Source organism: Pholcus phalangioides, unplaced genomic scaffold, assembly GCF_987345545.1.
Source record: "Pholcus phalangioides strain wild (caught in Gottingen) unplaced genomic scaffold, Ppha-v1.0 ptg000004l_1, whole genome shotgun sequence".
Taxonomy (NCBI): Eukaryota; Metazoa; Arthropoda; class Arachnida; order Araneae; family Pholcidae; genus Pholcus; species Pholcus phalangioides.
In genome coordinates this window covers 26,495,763-26,509,545 of record NW_028301597.1, presented here as the reverse complement: position 1 = coordinate 26,509,545, position 13,783 = coordinate 26,495,763, and the positions used below count along the sequence as shown (strand labels likewise).

At 40.2% G+C, this 13,783-nt stretch overlaps 1 protein-coding gene across 1 annotated transcript in view; it reads left to right on the top strand.

Annotated features, from left to right (window-relative positions):
- Positions 1-1,480: 1,480 nt before the first annotated feature.
- The window catches only part of LOC149087005 (cell adhesion molecule Dscam1-like), an 84,029-nt gene continuing 71,726 nt past the window's right edge, over positions 1,481-13,783 (top strand). The window contains exon 1 of the mRNA XM_089231223.1: positions 1,481-1,717. Within this exon, the coding sequence (XP_089087349.1) occupies positions 1,687-1,717 (31 nt within the window). The 5' untranslated portion in view covers positions 1,481-1,686. The remainder of the gene's footprint in view (positions 1,718-13,783) is intronic.

Below are 13,783 nucleotides of genomic sequence, written 5' to 3'. Positions count from 1 at the left end.
GCATTGAAATCTGCAGCAATTTGCGAAAGGGTTGCACGTTTGTCACGTTTAATGATTCTCGTCAGTTGTCGTTGGTCCCGTTCTTGCATGATCTTTTTCCGGCCGCAGCGATGTCGTAGATTTAATTTTTTACTGGATTCCCGATATTCACGGTACACTCGTGAAATGGTCGTACGTGAAAATCCAAATTTCATCGCTACCTCGGAGATGCTATGTCCCATCTCTCGCGCGCCGACTATAACACCGCGTTCAAACTCACTTAAATCTCGATAACCTGCCATTGTAGCAGCAGTAACCGATCTAACAACTATGCCAGACAATTGTTGTGTTATATAGGCGTTGCCGACCGCAGCGCCGTTCTCTGATTGGTTCCATATCTCTTTATTTGCATACGCATGCCTGTACCAGTTTTTTTGGCTCTTCAGTTTATATGGTACTCCTAGATAGTACTTCTAGGAGGCTTTGGTTGTATCTGAGAATTTCTCTCACACATTATTTGTCTCAGCTACATCATCATATCCCACTTATTTCGTCGTCAAATGATTTAAATATGTTAGCCGCTGTGGTGGTCGAGTGGTTATAGTGCCGGACTCGTGATGCGAGGATCCGGGTTCGAACCCCACAGTGGGGGTCGGCTGAAGTTGGTTTTCTGTGGTTCCCAACTTCAAGGCGCAAATGCGAGCCGATCTCCCCGTTAAAAAGTCTCGCCACAGAGAGCAACAGTCCTACAACGGTAAATCATTCAACCATAACACTTCACTCATAGTTAGTAAAACTGGGGGCAGATGACAGCACTAAACATAACAAGCATTACACAGAAACAAACTTTACGTCAGGTTGCACTACACGTACACGCACATTCCCGCATGTACCGATTCGTTGGGGGGTTCCGCGGGGGGGGGGGGGGTGCATGTGTGGTGTAGCAGTAGTAGGTAGGGGCTCGGGGATCCATGATGTTCTTAAGTCAGCCACCTCGTTGGGCAATTTGCCTGTTGTGGCGTTGTATTTGTATTTGTCTTCAAACTGCAAGCGCATTTAAAGGATAAATAATAAGTTAAAGTCGAGGCGCGCCGAATTTTTCAGGGCGGAATTCCTAAAATCAACTTCTGAAAATCTCGTAAAGAGAGGGCTGCCTGTTTAAAAATCCCGCATTTGTACAAAAAGTCGCCAAGAATTTTACTTGGAAGGAAAAAAAAGAAATTTGGAGAAGAAAAGATACCTTCACACGAAATTTGTTTGAAAATTTCGTGAAATTTATTGATGAATTTAATAATTAAAAATTAGAGAAGTGCATTCTTCTTATTTTTTTAACATTTTTTGAATATATTCGATATATATCTATTCATCTTTATAGACGACTCGAGTGAGGTTCCGTCTTCATTTCTGGCGCCAACTTTTATCGCCAAGAAGAAAATTTTCCGTCTTGGAGCGAAGAATCCTTGGAAGAGGAAGAAAAATTCTTCAGTTGAAGAGAAGAGAACCTGGCGGTAAGAGTTACGTACGGATGCGCTTCCTTCGGAACTTTTTCTCTTGTCTCATTCATTGAATTGATACCGAGCTACGAATAACTTTACACGGGAACTTGTGTTTTTTTATTTATATAATTGTGCGTGTGTGTGTTTTGTGTACGTTTCGCTACTTGTGTGCGTGGACTAGCATTGGACTTAATTGAAGAAGGTTCCCAAGATGAAGATAACTATCTTATTAGTTCTCGGTGGTGAGTAAAAATTTATTCTATTCATTTTCTTTCAAATGAATCGAGAAATGGTTGAGTGAAACACTTCATCCACATTTATTCCCAATGAGAGTAATTAACTAAATGTGTGTGGGAGGGGAGGGGGGGGGTCTCTTTATTCTGAAATTTTAGTTTGTTTTATGAAAAATTATTTTCCGTATCGAGGAATTTTCGTGCCTTAATTTAGAAAAAAAAAATTATTTTACTGAATTTAATTTTCGAAAGAGTTACCAAAACCAAATTTTAATATCAAAAAAATACCCTATTTTACAAATTTTTTTTTAATTAGATGGGTTTTCAGAAATTTCAACTGAACATAACTTTTTCAGGCCATGAGGGATATTTCGCCCTTTTTATGATACAGGGAAGCCTCGTTACAACGACACTCGATATAACGATACGCATCCCCCTACAACGATATTTTTTCGCGTCTTTTCTCACGTGGAATGTTTATATTCTAATGCAAAAGTATACTCTGCCTCTCGATGTAACGATATTTTTTCTCGGTCCGCAGAGTATCGTTGTCTCGAGGTTTCATTGTAATTACAGGGTTCCTTGGAAAGTTGGGGAAATGAAAAATGGTCAAGTAAATATGCAAAATGTTTGGCTCACCGAACTTTATATAAAGTTCTGTGAAAGATGAAAAAACAAAACTCGAAAACAAAAATTCGAAATTTGCAAGAATTATGTACTATATTTGTATTATGTAATATTTGCATTTGAATTATGTACATTTTTCATGTTTCCTTCAGAAGTTTTTGTCAGGAAAATGATCAAGCAGGTTTTTTTCGGAGCCTTGGATTTAACGACTTGTGCGATTCATCCACGAATTTAGCTCACTAAATCCAGTGGTTCTCAAACTTTTGCCTCTCGTGGCTCTCTTTGTCCTATTCATGGTTCTTCTGCGGCCCCACGGAATACTTTGGCAGATACTTTTCGTTATAAAAAAAAACCAATTTCAGAGCATAAATAGGCACATACATCACCATTTCCAGCTCGTCGCGACTCACACTTTGAGAAACACTGCACTAACCAAATCCAAGCTTCTCAATGATTAACCCTTACAGCGACAATCCCGAGATATCTCCGTAGGAGTGATTTTTTTCGAAGTTTTATATTAAAGAAATTGATAGAGCTTCAATGATTGAATTTTCCCTGTGTAATTACGTTAAATGTACGAGTAAAAAAGAAAGATAATTCAGAAGAAAAATGAACTGAACTTTTGTACTACAAGTATATATGAATAACTATTCAAGCGAGCACATGAATGGTAATTAACGCGTAATGGTAATCTAAATGTCAGATGATAAGTATCAATATTAAATACGTAGTCTGTGTATCGTTGTTGTCATACGATGCAGTGCCGGGCTTAGGTATTTTGCTTCCAGTGCGAAAAGAATTTTGAGGTCTAATATTTGTTATACATGTGTGCTTTTGTATACATTTTGTTTTTATAGGTTATCACAAGGCCGTAACTAGGATTTTTGCCACCCGGAGCAAACATTACTTTGAAGCCCCCGTAACTTTTAAATTGAATAATTTTACAACGGTGTTCTATGTTCCCACCTATTCGACTCCTAAATTTTGCCATCAGGAAGGAGTTGCCCCCCCCCCCCTGCCCTCTTCTGGTTCCGGTCCTGGGCAATCACGAGGTTCATCGGTAATGAGATATCTGTAAGTTAATACTCGTAGAATTTTGGACCAGGGCTTTTTTTCCCCCCTTGTCAAGATGAAGGTGCATTCGATGCATTAAAATCCCGTTCCAGGGCTTTTTTAATATTTTGTGGCTTGATGCGGCTGCACCCTTCGCTCTTGTTGAAGTCCGGCTAATTGTGAAGAAACTTTTTTCCCCCTTAGTAAGCACTATAGTATTAATTTTGTTTCTCTTTATTGTTTTAAAAATTATGCATATAAAAATTTTTCAGTATAAATCATTTAATGCATTAGAAAAGTCTCGCGTGTAGCAGGTCCGCCTTAACAGCATCATAGGTCATGGTCTCCACAGCATTGCAGCGATCTATGATGGGGCCGCCGGGATACACTTTTCACGAGCACCCCCCCCACACCCCCACCAGAGGGTGTTTATAGTAGTGCGGTAAAAAAAGGAAAAAGAAAAGAATCGTCCCAGGTCCTCATGCTGGGGATCTTTACACTTTTTTTGGGGGGGAGGAGGGGGTTAGGCCCAGGTCCGTCATTTGGGGGTCAGGGTGGGGCCGTTGCCCCCTCCGTCATTTGAAAATACACTAAAAATGGTATATATATATATATATATATACAGTATATACAAATATATATATATACATACATTGAGTACATGTGCTTTGCCCTCCCCTGGAAAAAATTTGCCCCCCGTGGAAAAAGTTGAAATGACGGCCCTGGTCCGGCCATAAGCCTTCGGGTAGAAGTTTTTCGTCTCACAATCAGACTGGAAGTACTAGAAACTTCAATTTAGAATACTGTATGACAGGGCTTGATAAATCCCAAACGCCCGGTAACCATGGCGACCAAAAAAATTTGTATTGGCACCTGAAACCTTCTATGTGTGGTTACTGCTAAATTGGAATCTTGGGAGGACAGCACAAAATTTTTGGAAGGTCAATATTTCAAGGAAAAGTCGAAAGAAACATTATTTTTGACCTGAATTTCTTAAGAAAAGAAATTTTTTGGCTGAAAAAATTGTTCTGGTGCCTAGATTTTTTTGGGATATGTCAAACCCTGCTCTATGTTGTATGTAACATTTTTATTACATTCAGGTCCTTTTAACTGCGCACCTAATACCCGGTCGGGCCCTGTGCGTGAGGACAACTGTATCACGAAGGAATGATTTTCCGTCTAAATAAGAATCAGTGAAATTCACTTGATCGAAGATAAAAATTAACAATTTTGCAATTCCAAAGTGATACATTCCCCTTATCTATCCATGCCGACATGGAACGAGCTAAATACTTTTACCACATGTATTTAATATTGTATTTTCATCTCAAGACCAGACATATTTTTAATGACACGGGCGTCCACTTTTTCTCTTTTTTTTTCAAATCTTGAGTAGGGAAATGAAGTAAACGCCCATTGCTATTGTGTTTTGAAAAAAAAAACGAGAAGAAAATGCGCGTGCGGCCTCGTTATTACAGACACAGCAATAGCCAATGAGGGCATGGTCCGCACTCGAGTCTCTCTTTCTTTCTCTATATCTTTCCCGTGCCACTCCATTTATCCTCAAAAAACGTTTGTTATACGTAATAATGTACCTTGTCGATCGTACGCGTTTTGTGGTTCTTTTTTCTTTCCTATATAAGCTTAATACGCGTTGATCTACTTAAGCGACAACCGATAAAGAAGAAAATAAACATGCATTATATTGAAGAAATAGTCCCATCAGAGGCCATTGTTCTCAAAAAGAAGCATTTTATTTCTGCTGAGTCGCGTGGATTATCCTTTTATATAATATTTTTTTTTCTTTCTTTCTGTGTTTCTTTTTATCTCATTATAATATAACAATCCCGAGAAATACTTTCCTTCTCCGTCTGGAGTCTGTTCAACCCATTCAACATCTTAATCTCTGGTTCAGATAAAAGGTCTCAATCGTCAATAGCCAGAGGTTCAAATGACTCAGCTGGATATAGGCACTTGGAAATTTCGAGATAGCACACCCTGAGGTTGTGTCGCGTGAATGTCCTAAGCTGAGATCCTGACATTTTTTTTTTGGGGGGGGGGGGGTTCTCTTGAGCCGTGATTTAGTATACAGTATTTTTGGGAAGAAGAGGGCATCCGAAATGGCATGATATCATCACAGAATGCACAGAATGAAAGAGAATTCAGGAAAAAACCGGTTTCAGAATTGGTGAAAATTCAGAATTTAGGAAAGAAACAGTTTCAGAATGGATGAAAATTCAGAATTTGGGAAAGAAATTATTTCAGTATTAAAAAAATTCAGAATTTCAGGCCCAAAAAAGTCTAACAAAGAATCACTTTAAGGCACCGAACAGGCACACATCAATATCGCCATGACGTACACTTTCAGAACCACTGTTTTATGAGGAATAAGGAGAAGATAACAGAAGTAAGTCGCAAAGTGACAGTTCTGAACTGTGGGAGGGGGGGGGGGGGTGTTCAATTGCTTCCAAGTGACATTTGTCAAGAAAAATATATTGTTTGCTCGGGCACATTTGGGTAAGCAATATGCAAAAATACAATATCTGTACCCAACTTTCCAAAACTTGTTCTTGTTGGCATGATGCGGAATTTGCATGTCTTACAGAAGGTCATGTTGGTTCTGTGTTTAAGGACCTCAATCAGCAGCGACCCTTGGTCACTAAGGACCGCTGCTGATTCGGTTCCTTGGACAGTTTTTCTTTTGAGTTTGACAGCGGCTCGGGTCACTTGTTCGAGGGACTCAATTGGTTGATTTCCTTGGTCATCGAACAAAATGACAGTTGAACTCCATGGCCCCCTTCTTGTAACGCTTCTTGTCAAACACTGATCTTACCTGTGACGTCATGCTGATGTAATGAACACACCATTTAAAAACGTTTTTTTAACCATTTCAGTTAACAAGTCTTGTATGTTGATTGTAGCGAGTGTCCGTTGCACTTCCTGTGATGAGATAGATCAGCCTAAGAAATATATATTGACATGGGGATATCATGTAGAGATGTTTATGTCCCGAGGTTCTCATGCGAAACCACCAGGGTCTTCCTCACCCTTGTTTCATTTCCATGTTATTTTTCTGGAGAAACGGACACCCATTTTCCACTCGACTAAACGAGTGACTCCTGCCTATTTTCTCTTTCCCCCCCCTCTTGTTATTAACGAGCAACTGCCATCCTTTTTTTTTTACCTGTTACAACCTTTAATACAGCTACGGGTCTACAGGTTGATAAGTTTAGGTAGGGTTAGGAGGCTGTGTGTTCTTGGTACGTACTACATACAGTAATAGGTTTCCTCTCTTTTCTGGAGGAAGATAGAGGTCTGTTGCTTGATTTTCATGCGTGGTTGAATATTCGATGGGTTGTGTTGTTGTTTTTTTTCTTTATTTTAATTCTCAAAGCGAGCGTGACTTCTTGCTACTAGTCCCGCGTGGTTGCCCTGAAGGCGGGCTGCATTTTAGTTTTTTGCTTCTGCAAGTCTTTTCTGTCCTTTAGAAACGAATGGATCACGCATGCCATGCCACACATGCAGATTATCATCATCTATTCATGCATGCTCATTTGAGGAACAGCATTTACATGAAAATATTAGCATTTTTCCCTAAAAATTTCCATTATATTTAAAAACGTTCTAGTGGATGTGGCCCTAAGGAATGTGTTCCCTCCACACATCGAAACCTGACTAGGTTGGACACCTAACGTCCCATTAAAATTTATCCAAAATAGAAACGTTTCCAAAGGATTTTCTTATCAGAACCGTCCAATGCATAGGGAAGCGTCCAACACGACAGTTTTTTACCATGCAATCGATTTTATTGATCGATAATATTCTATATATGGCTGTTTAACAACACTCTATTCAGAGTTTCTCATTCTTTTTGCCCTTGCGGAAACGTTAAAGCAGTGATTCTCAACGTTCGTCCGTGGTTCCCCAGCATAGTCTAAGGACTAACAAAGGACTCCCCTAAGCACCGAACAGGCATACATCGAAATCACCAGCTTTCCGCGACTCGCACTTTGACAACGACTGCCTTAAAGCAATACGCATGGACAGTGGCTTTGAGAAAACATTTCGCGGACCACATTGGGGGGGGGGGGTGCAAGAGATTGGTAAAGGACTGGCATGAAGGGTTCCAGATCAAAGGAATATACAGCAAATGGCTATGACACTCTCCACGGAAACCCTATACTGCGAATTCCAACGTACGCCCGGTGCCCTTGAAGATTACGGCACTGCTCCGCGGAACCCAAACACACAGGAATATCAGACAATATTTTCCCTTCAATATTAGGCATTTTGCTGAGAGTTTTGCCACTGCCCTAGGGCCCTTGAAAAATAATCATGAATTTTAGTCGTTGGGACTCTTCGCGGGTTCTCAAAAAAAGTCTCGGGAACACCCACTTGAGTGGGTGTCTCAGCCAGAGGAGGATTTAACGGCGGGCACGCCCGGGGCCCCGACTTCTAAAGTGCCCCGAAAAACACACAAAATTCACTTTTTTTTCTCTAATTTAAGGGGCCCAATATTTTCTTTTGCGCCCGGGGCGTCGACCGACTTTAATCCGCTTCTGTGCTCAGCTAATGGCTCGCGAGTCAAATATTGCTCTCGGAGTCATCTGATGTTACCTGCGATCTCAAATCTAATTTTGGAAAAATTAACTAAGCGGTACATTTCCAAATCACTTACGTAACTCGCAGTGCAGTTTCACATCACTTGAGTGGCCTGTGATGCATTCTTAGACCACTCAAGCGGCTTGCGGCACATTTTCCAGATGACTTGAGCGTCCCCATGGCACATTCAAAGATTACGTGAGCGACCCGCTGCACATCTATAGATCACTCAAGTGGCCCACGGCACAGTTCCAGATCCCTCAATCGGCCTTCGAACATTTTACAAAACTCAAAAGTCCCATGGCACATTCACAGATCACTGAAGTGCAGCATATTTACAGATCACCCGGTGACTTGCGGCACATTTACAAATCAATCAAGTGGCCTGTGATACCACACCTTTTTAAATCCACGAAGTGGCCAGCATTCTCCTCAAGATTGAGAAGTCTTGCGCTAGAGAAACGCTGCTCTTATGTGCTAATTCATCAAAAAAATTTACTGATTTCTTTTATTGAAGTCCCGGAGCTGCCGCGGGGGGTGGGGCACAGGTTGAGAATCCCCCGCGCTAAAAGATATTCCAAATGTTATTCAAGAGAAAAATTCACCGCAACGTCTTATTTTAGCCATCACATAGTGTTATATGTCATCCGAAATCATTCTATTTTTTTTTTTTCACACTTGAGACGCCCGTCACACTGGTGGTGTTATTTTTCACTGCCATTCTGCAGGATCGAGTAAGAGGAGAAACCGCTGGGAAATGTCATTTCTCATAGCAGTCAAGGCAGCACCAGTCAGTTTGTCTTGTATCTCCTCCCGTCAGTAAATAATTTGACAAAAAACTTTTTGGCGCGCTTTGCACAATGTTACATTTTCCACCATCCCCGCTGGTTCCAAGAATAGGAGTGAAGACAAAAAAAAAAAAGGCATCAAACATATTCAGTGATGTGACCTTATCGAAAATAAAACCTAGATAGATAAGAATGTATATTTTGGAGACGTTTCTAAAAAAAAAGCCTCTCTTAACTCTTTCCCTTTCTATTTATAGCTTCCTGAACAGGCCGTTTCTTTGTATATCGACGTGTTGTATGTAGGAAAGAAATCAAAACTATCAAATATCATGCTTGGTAGGAAGGATGAAATAAGAAAAACAAAAAGAGAGATCCTTGCCGGTGGTGGTCGTGGATGAATTACCGGCAAAATGCTTCCATGAACTGGTCTCTTCTTGGAATGTATCAAGTTGTGTGCGCTCCAGGGATGATTAACCTCTCGTTATAGATGCGACGACACGTTTATCAAGCAAAAAATATGCTTAAATGAATGCAGAGGTCTCTGTCCACACTCTTTTATAAGGCCTTGTTTTTGTGTGAAATAATTTTGCGGAAAGAAGAATAATTCAATTGAATTTTACACAAAAGAAATGTAAAATTTGTGGTTTCGTTAATTTGTGTTTTGTGAGGGGTCCATTTTTTTCAGACACGGAATTTTGTGAAGGGCCTCAAAAAATGGACCTGAATTTCGGTCGTGTAGACCCCTTGAGATGTGCTTGTCGGCGTAGTTGTGTACAGAAAGACAAGCGATTAGGAGTGCTTTCAAGCCGCTAGCCTGAAATTTAAAAAGCGGTTTATAAAAATGGTGGGATTATGAAAAATCTCATTTTCGTAAAAATTCAAAACTTTTCCTTTGAATGAATGGCTTCTTGAGCTAGGTATCTTCAGCCTATTACTGGCGAGCACCGCTTTGCTTACTGAAGCCCCCAAGGAAGCTTGATGGTTGCGTCTGATTTCGTATTCACGGATCATTATATGGACAACGCCCCCTTAATTATACTCTTCATTCAAGAATTAGCATTATGCGGATCTGAGCTTTAGCATAAGACTGTCATAAGACCCGGACTTCTGAACGCACGAGATGGGCTATAGAACGAGATAGAAAAAACATGACCAAACTGAACATGACTTGAACTTGACTTTAATCAAACTCAACTAATTTGAAGTTCTTTCAATTTGTAGATAGTCCACATAATAAAAATGATTCTTACACCTCACTAATAAGGCTCGACAAAGCAAGAAGAAATCTAGGTGCCAATCAGATATTTTAGGAGCCAGGCTTACTCGACCAGGTGACTGGGATTTGCCAGGCCCTGCTCATAATTAAATACGCATACTTGGCTGATAGCTTGAGGCGGTAGTTCTTGAACTATTTCGTGGCTCGCTCATTCGTGGCTCCCCAGACCTGTGCAGAAAAGAACCACGTCACAGCACTTTCAGTGCTTCCCCCCCCCCCCACGTTAAAGCACTGATGGGGCCCCCAAGAAAGATTTCACAGTAAAAAAAAAAATAATGTTCTAAAGATATATAAGCTAAGTTCTATAATAGGGTTCTTCCGGTTCACTGCTGCAACATAGTGCTCCTGCGATGATGGTCACAGTGCTCGCAATTGGAAACCTCTGTTTTCATTAGGGTATAGTTGATGATGTGAGTAACAAATTTTCAAACAATGGTGTTTTCCAATTTAGTAGGTTTCGCAGAGCGGATTAAATGCTGGAAAACCATGAGGAAAAAATAAAGTTCGTACGCAATCTACACGCAAAAAAAAACGCCACACCCTGTGACCCTAATAAATACTGTATCAACGATCGCTTGTATTTTATCTAATTGCCTCATTTCTGCTGTTTCGATTATGGATAGTGGCGTAATCCCCGCGTCCGAAACTCGATATACGACCCACGCACACCATGCATCATTAGACAATAGTGATATGTATATATTACACACACACACACAGTGATAGCCAATTTTTTCCCGTCCAGTTACGTTTTTTTCAAGGGTAAGAGTTTTCATTTGAGGATTGTCATTATAATTTTAATTGACTTCATTTTCTGGAAGGTGCCGGAAGGAAAAAAAAAAGCCGAATCGTCTCGCTCTATTTGGCTCTTGTTCTGCCGGAAGACGAATCGAAAAGATAAATAGATGGCATCGATAATGACTTCTACAGTGCCGACATACAGTCTTACTCGGTTATAACAACCTCGTTTGTAACGACACCTCGGCTATAACGTCAATAATTGGTGGTCCCGGCTGATTTTCAAAGAAAGTAATGTTGATGAACCTTACTTATAACGTCGATGAGAGGCAACCACCTTGGAAAAAACAACGACAATTTTGCTGTCATTTTTGTTTCTGTCTCGATGACGTTTTCCCAAGAAATTCGTAAGATTAGGGCTGATCACATCCAGGAAATAGCCTGCTCTATTTGTAATTAACGTTGAAAAAAAAAAAATTACATGTCATAATTTACATTATACATCTGACTTGCTGATTGATATGATTTGCTCTTCGAAACATTTCCGTATTTTGCCCGTCCGGATCTTTTCGTATGAAAATGTTCCGTTTTTTCAACGAAGCTTGCTTTAATTCCAGGAATCGGGAATGAAGGTGATTTGGATAATTAATCAATTGCGTTGTAATGAATATGACTAAAAATATTCATCTCTCTGTATTTGATAAATTCATTTTTCCCCCCTGAAATGCATTTTAACAGAGTTGCTGTAGCACTGTATCACTCAACAAGGGTTATTTATATTTGAAAGCTGTGTTCGCGCCACAATATGCACCAAAATTCAATTTCACTTCTCCAAATTTCGTGTGTGAAAATACTCTAAATTTTACGTGTTTTTTGAAATAGTTATTTCTCTGTTATTCTTAAAAAAAAAATGCTCCTCTTTTCACAAAATTATCCCCTTAAAATTTTGGAGAGGAGTGAAATTACTTTTGAAATTTTTTTTTCGGACGACACTATTTATAAGTGATATTTGGCATTTTTGCTGATATTCGGCAACATGTGTGGTGGGAATCATGATGTCCCGTATTAATTTACCCATTGTTTTGTATTTTTCTCGATAAAATATCAGATAAAGTCAGTCAATCAGGTAGTCAGATAAAGACAACATGCACAGTATTTGATTGCCTTAGATTATATTATCAAAAATGCGTTAAAAACATCAACCTCATTCTAACGACACCTCCTTTATAACCACGAAATTCCGTGGAATCTTCGAAGTCGTTATAATCGTGTTTGACTGTACGTACGGATTTCAAGTCACACTGAAGATCTTATAAATCTCTCGTCAAGGCTGTGTTGTACGCACCCAATTCGGTTGTTGATCATAAATGTGATGAGCGAATAGTAACAGAAACAGATGGCTGCTTGAACTTGTCGGATACGAATTCCCTTCCTTTCAAAGAAGGGTTTTCTTCTTAACGTCTTGTTTCAAAAGTGGCAAGATTTTTATACACCATATGGTTGATATTTGGCAGTAGTAGGAGTTCTGAAACATGTATCCCGCCACAACTAAGAAAAACAACCACTTCCATCTACACTTCATTGCATATGGCTCTTGAAAATAGAACCCGCCACCTTATGTTTTTCTTACTAAAGTGGGGTTCCCAAATGGGGCAACTTATATTCCCTCCCAGAAGGAGCCTCATTACCCCTCAAACTCAGGTGGTGTTTTTCTTTTCCTTCCCTAAACTTCATTGGAGTAATGGTTCAAAGAAGAAGGGGGGGGGGGAATACAACAGTGTTTTTTCCGTGCCACAAGTCATTTGGAAAGCGAGGCGTCATGGGTTGGATTTCATGAAGAAAAATAATAATAGGAGAAGATAGAAAAGAAGAAGAGAAAAAAAGACCCCGTATATATGCTTTCTATGTACGGAAATTGCCGCTTGTCTGTATTTTTGAAGTTTTTCCATTTTACCCCGGGTAGGTGCCTCCCATCAACTATCACCTCTAATTTAAGGCTCCAACTGCTTTTTTTTTGCACAGATTTTAACCACCTCCTCCTCCAAACTTCTCTTCAATCTTTTGCAGGTTGGTTTGTTGTTGCTTTTGGCAGGTGGGCTTTTGAGTTGAACCAGGCCCTATTTTTTTCCCCTTCTTCGTTATTTTTATTTGCTGATAACTAGTGAGGGAATTAAAAAACGCGTGCCACTCTTCTCTCGTAATAATGAAATGCAGGGGTAAAAACAGTGAATCTGTGGACCCCTGGTTGCTACCGAATCGTTTTCAATAATGGGATGGTAAGGGGGAAAACGCCTAATTGGATTTTTTTTTTTTTGCCAGTAAAACTTATGGTTGCTTCTAGAATATTTACACTCTTTCATGAGTCCGCACCTGAAGAATCCTTGGGGCTGAGATTAGAATTTCAAGTATCTTGCCGCACACCCGTTGCAAATCAGTGTCCACATTAAAGTCCTATACAATGTTATTCTCCGATGCATGGCACAGGCGTACTTGTCAATCTCGCTGTAACACCTCGTTTGAGAGCAACTGGATTGGTTGGCCCTCATCTGATTGGAAATGAAATATGCCATACACAGACGGCTCCGCTTAATCGGATACATTTTCCAGAACTCCATATCCGATTATGCAAGAAACAATTCCATTGCCATCTCACAACCATGGCCCCTCACATCCTGTACCAGGGTCCTCCTACGCTGGGTTCTTTTGCGGGCCCCCCCCCCGGTCAAAATTTTCATGGACCCTTCTATAGTTAATTTATAGAGTGAAAAAGGCGGGGGGTGGCTGGTGGTGTTACCAAGGTTCTGTGGTTACGGTATATTGCCATTAATAGCACCCCCCCCCCCTGACATTAGAGGCAAAATTGACACGAGTAAACGATTTATGAAGTTAAATTATCTTAGGGCAGTGGCTCTCAAACTTTTGTCACCCGTAACTTTCCTGTCCAAGTCAACGTCTATCAGAGGCTCCCCACAGTAGTAACAAAGAATCGCT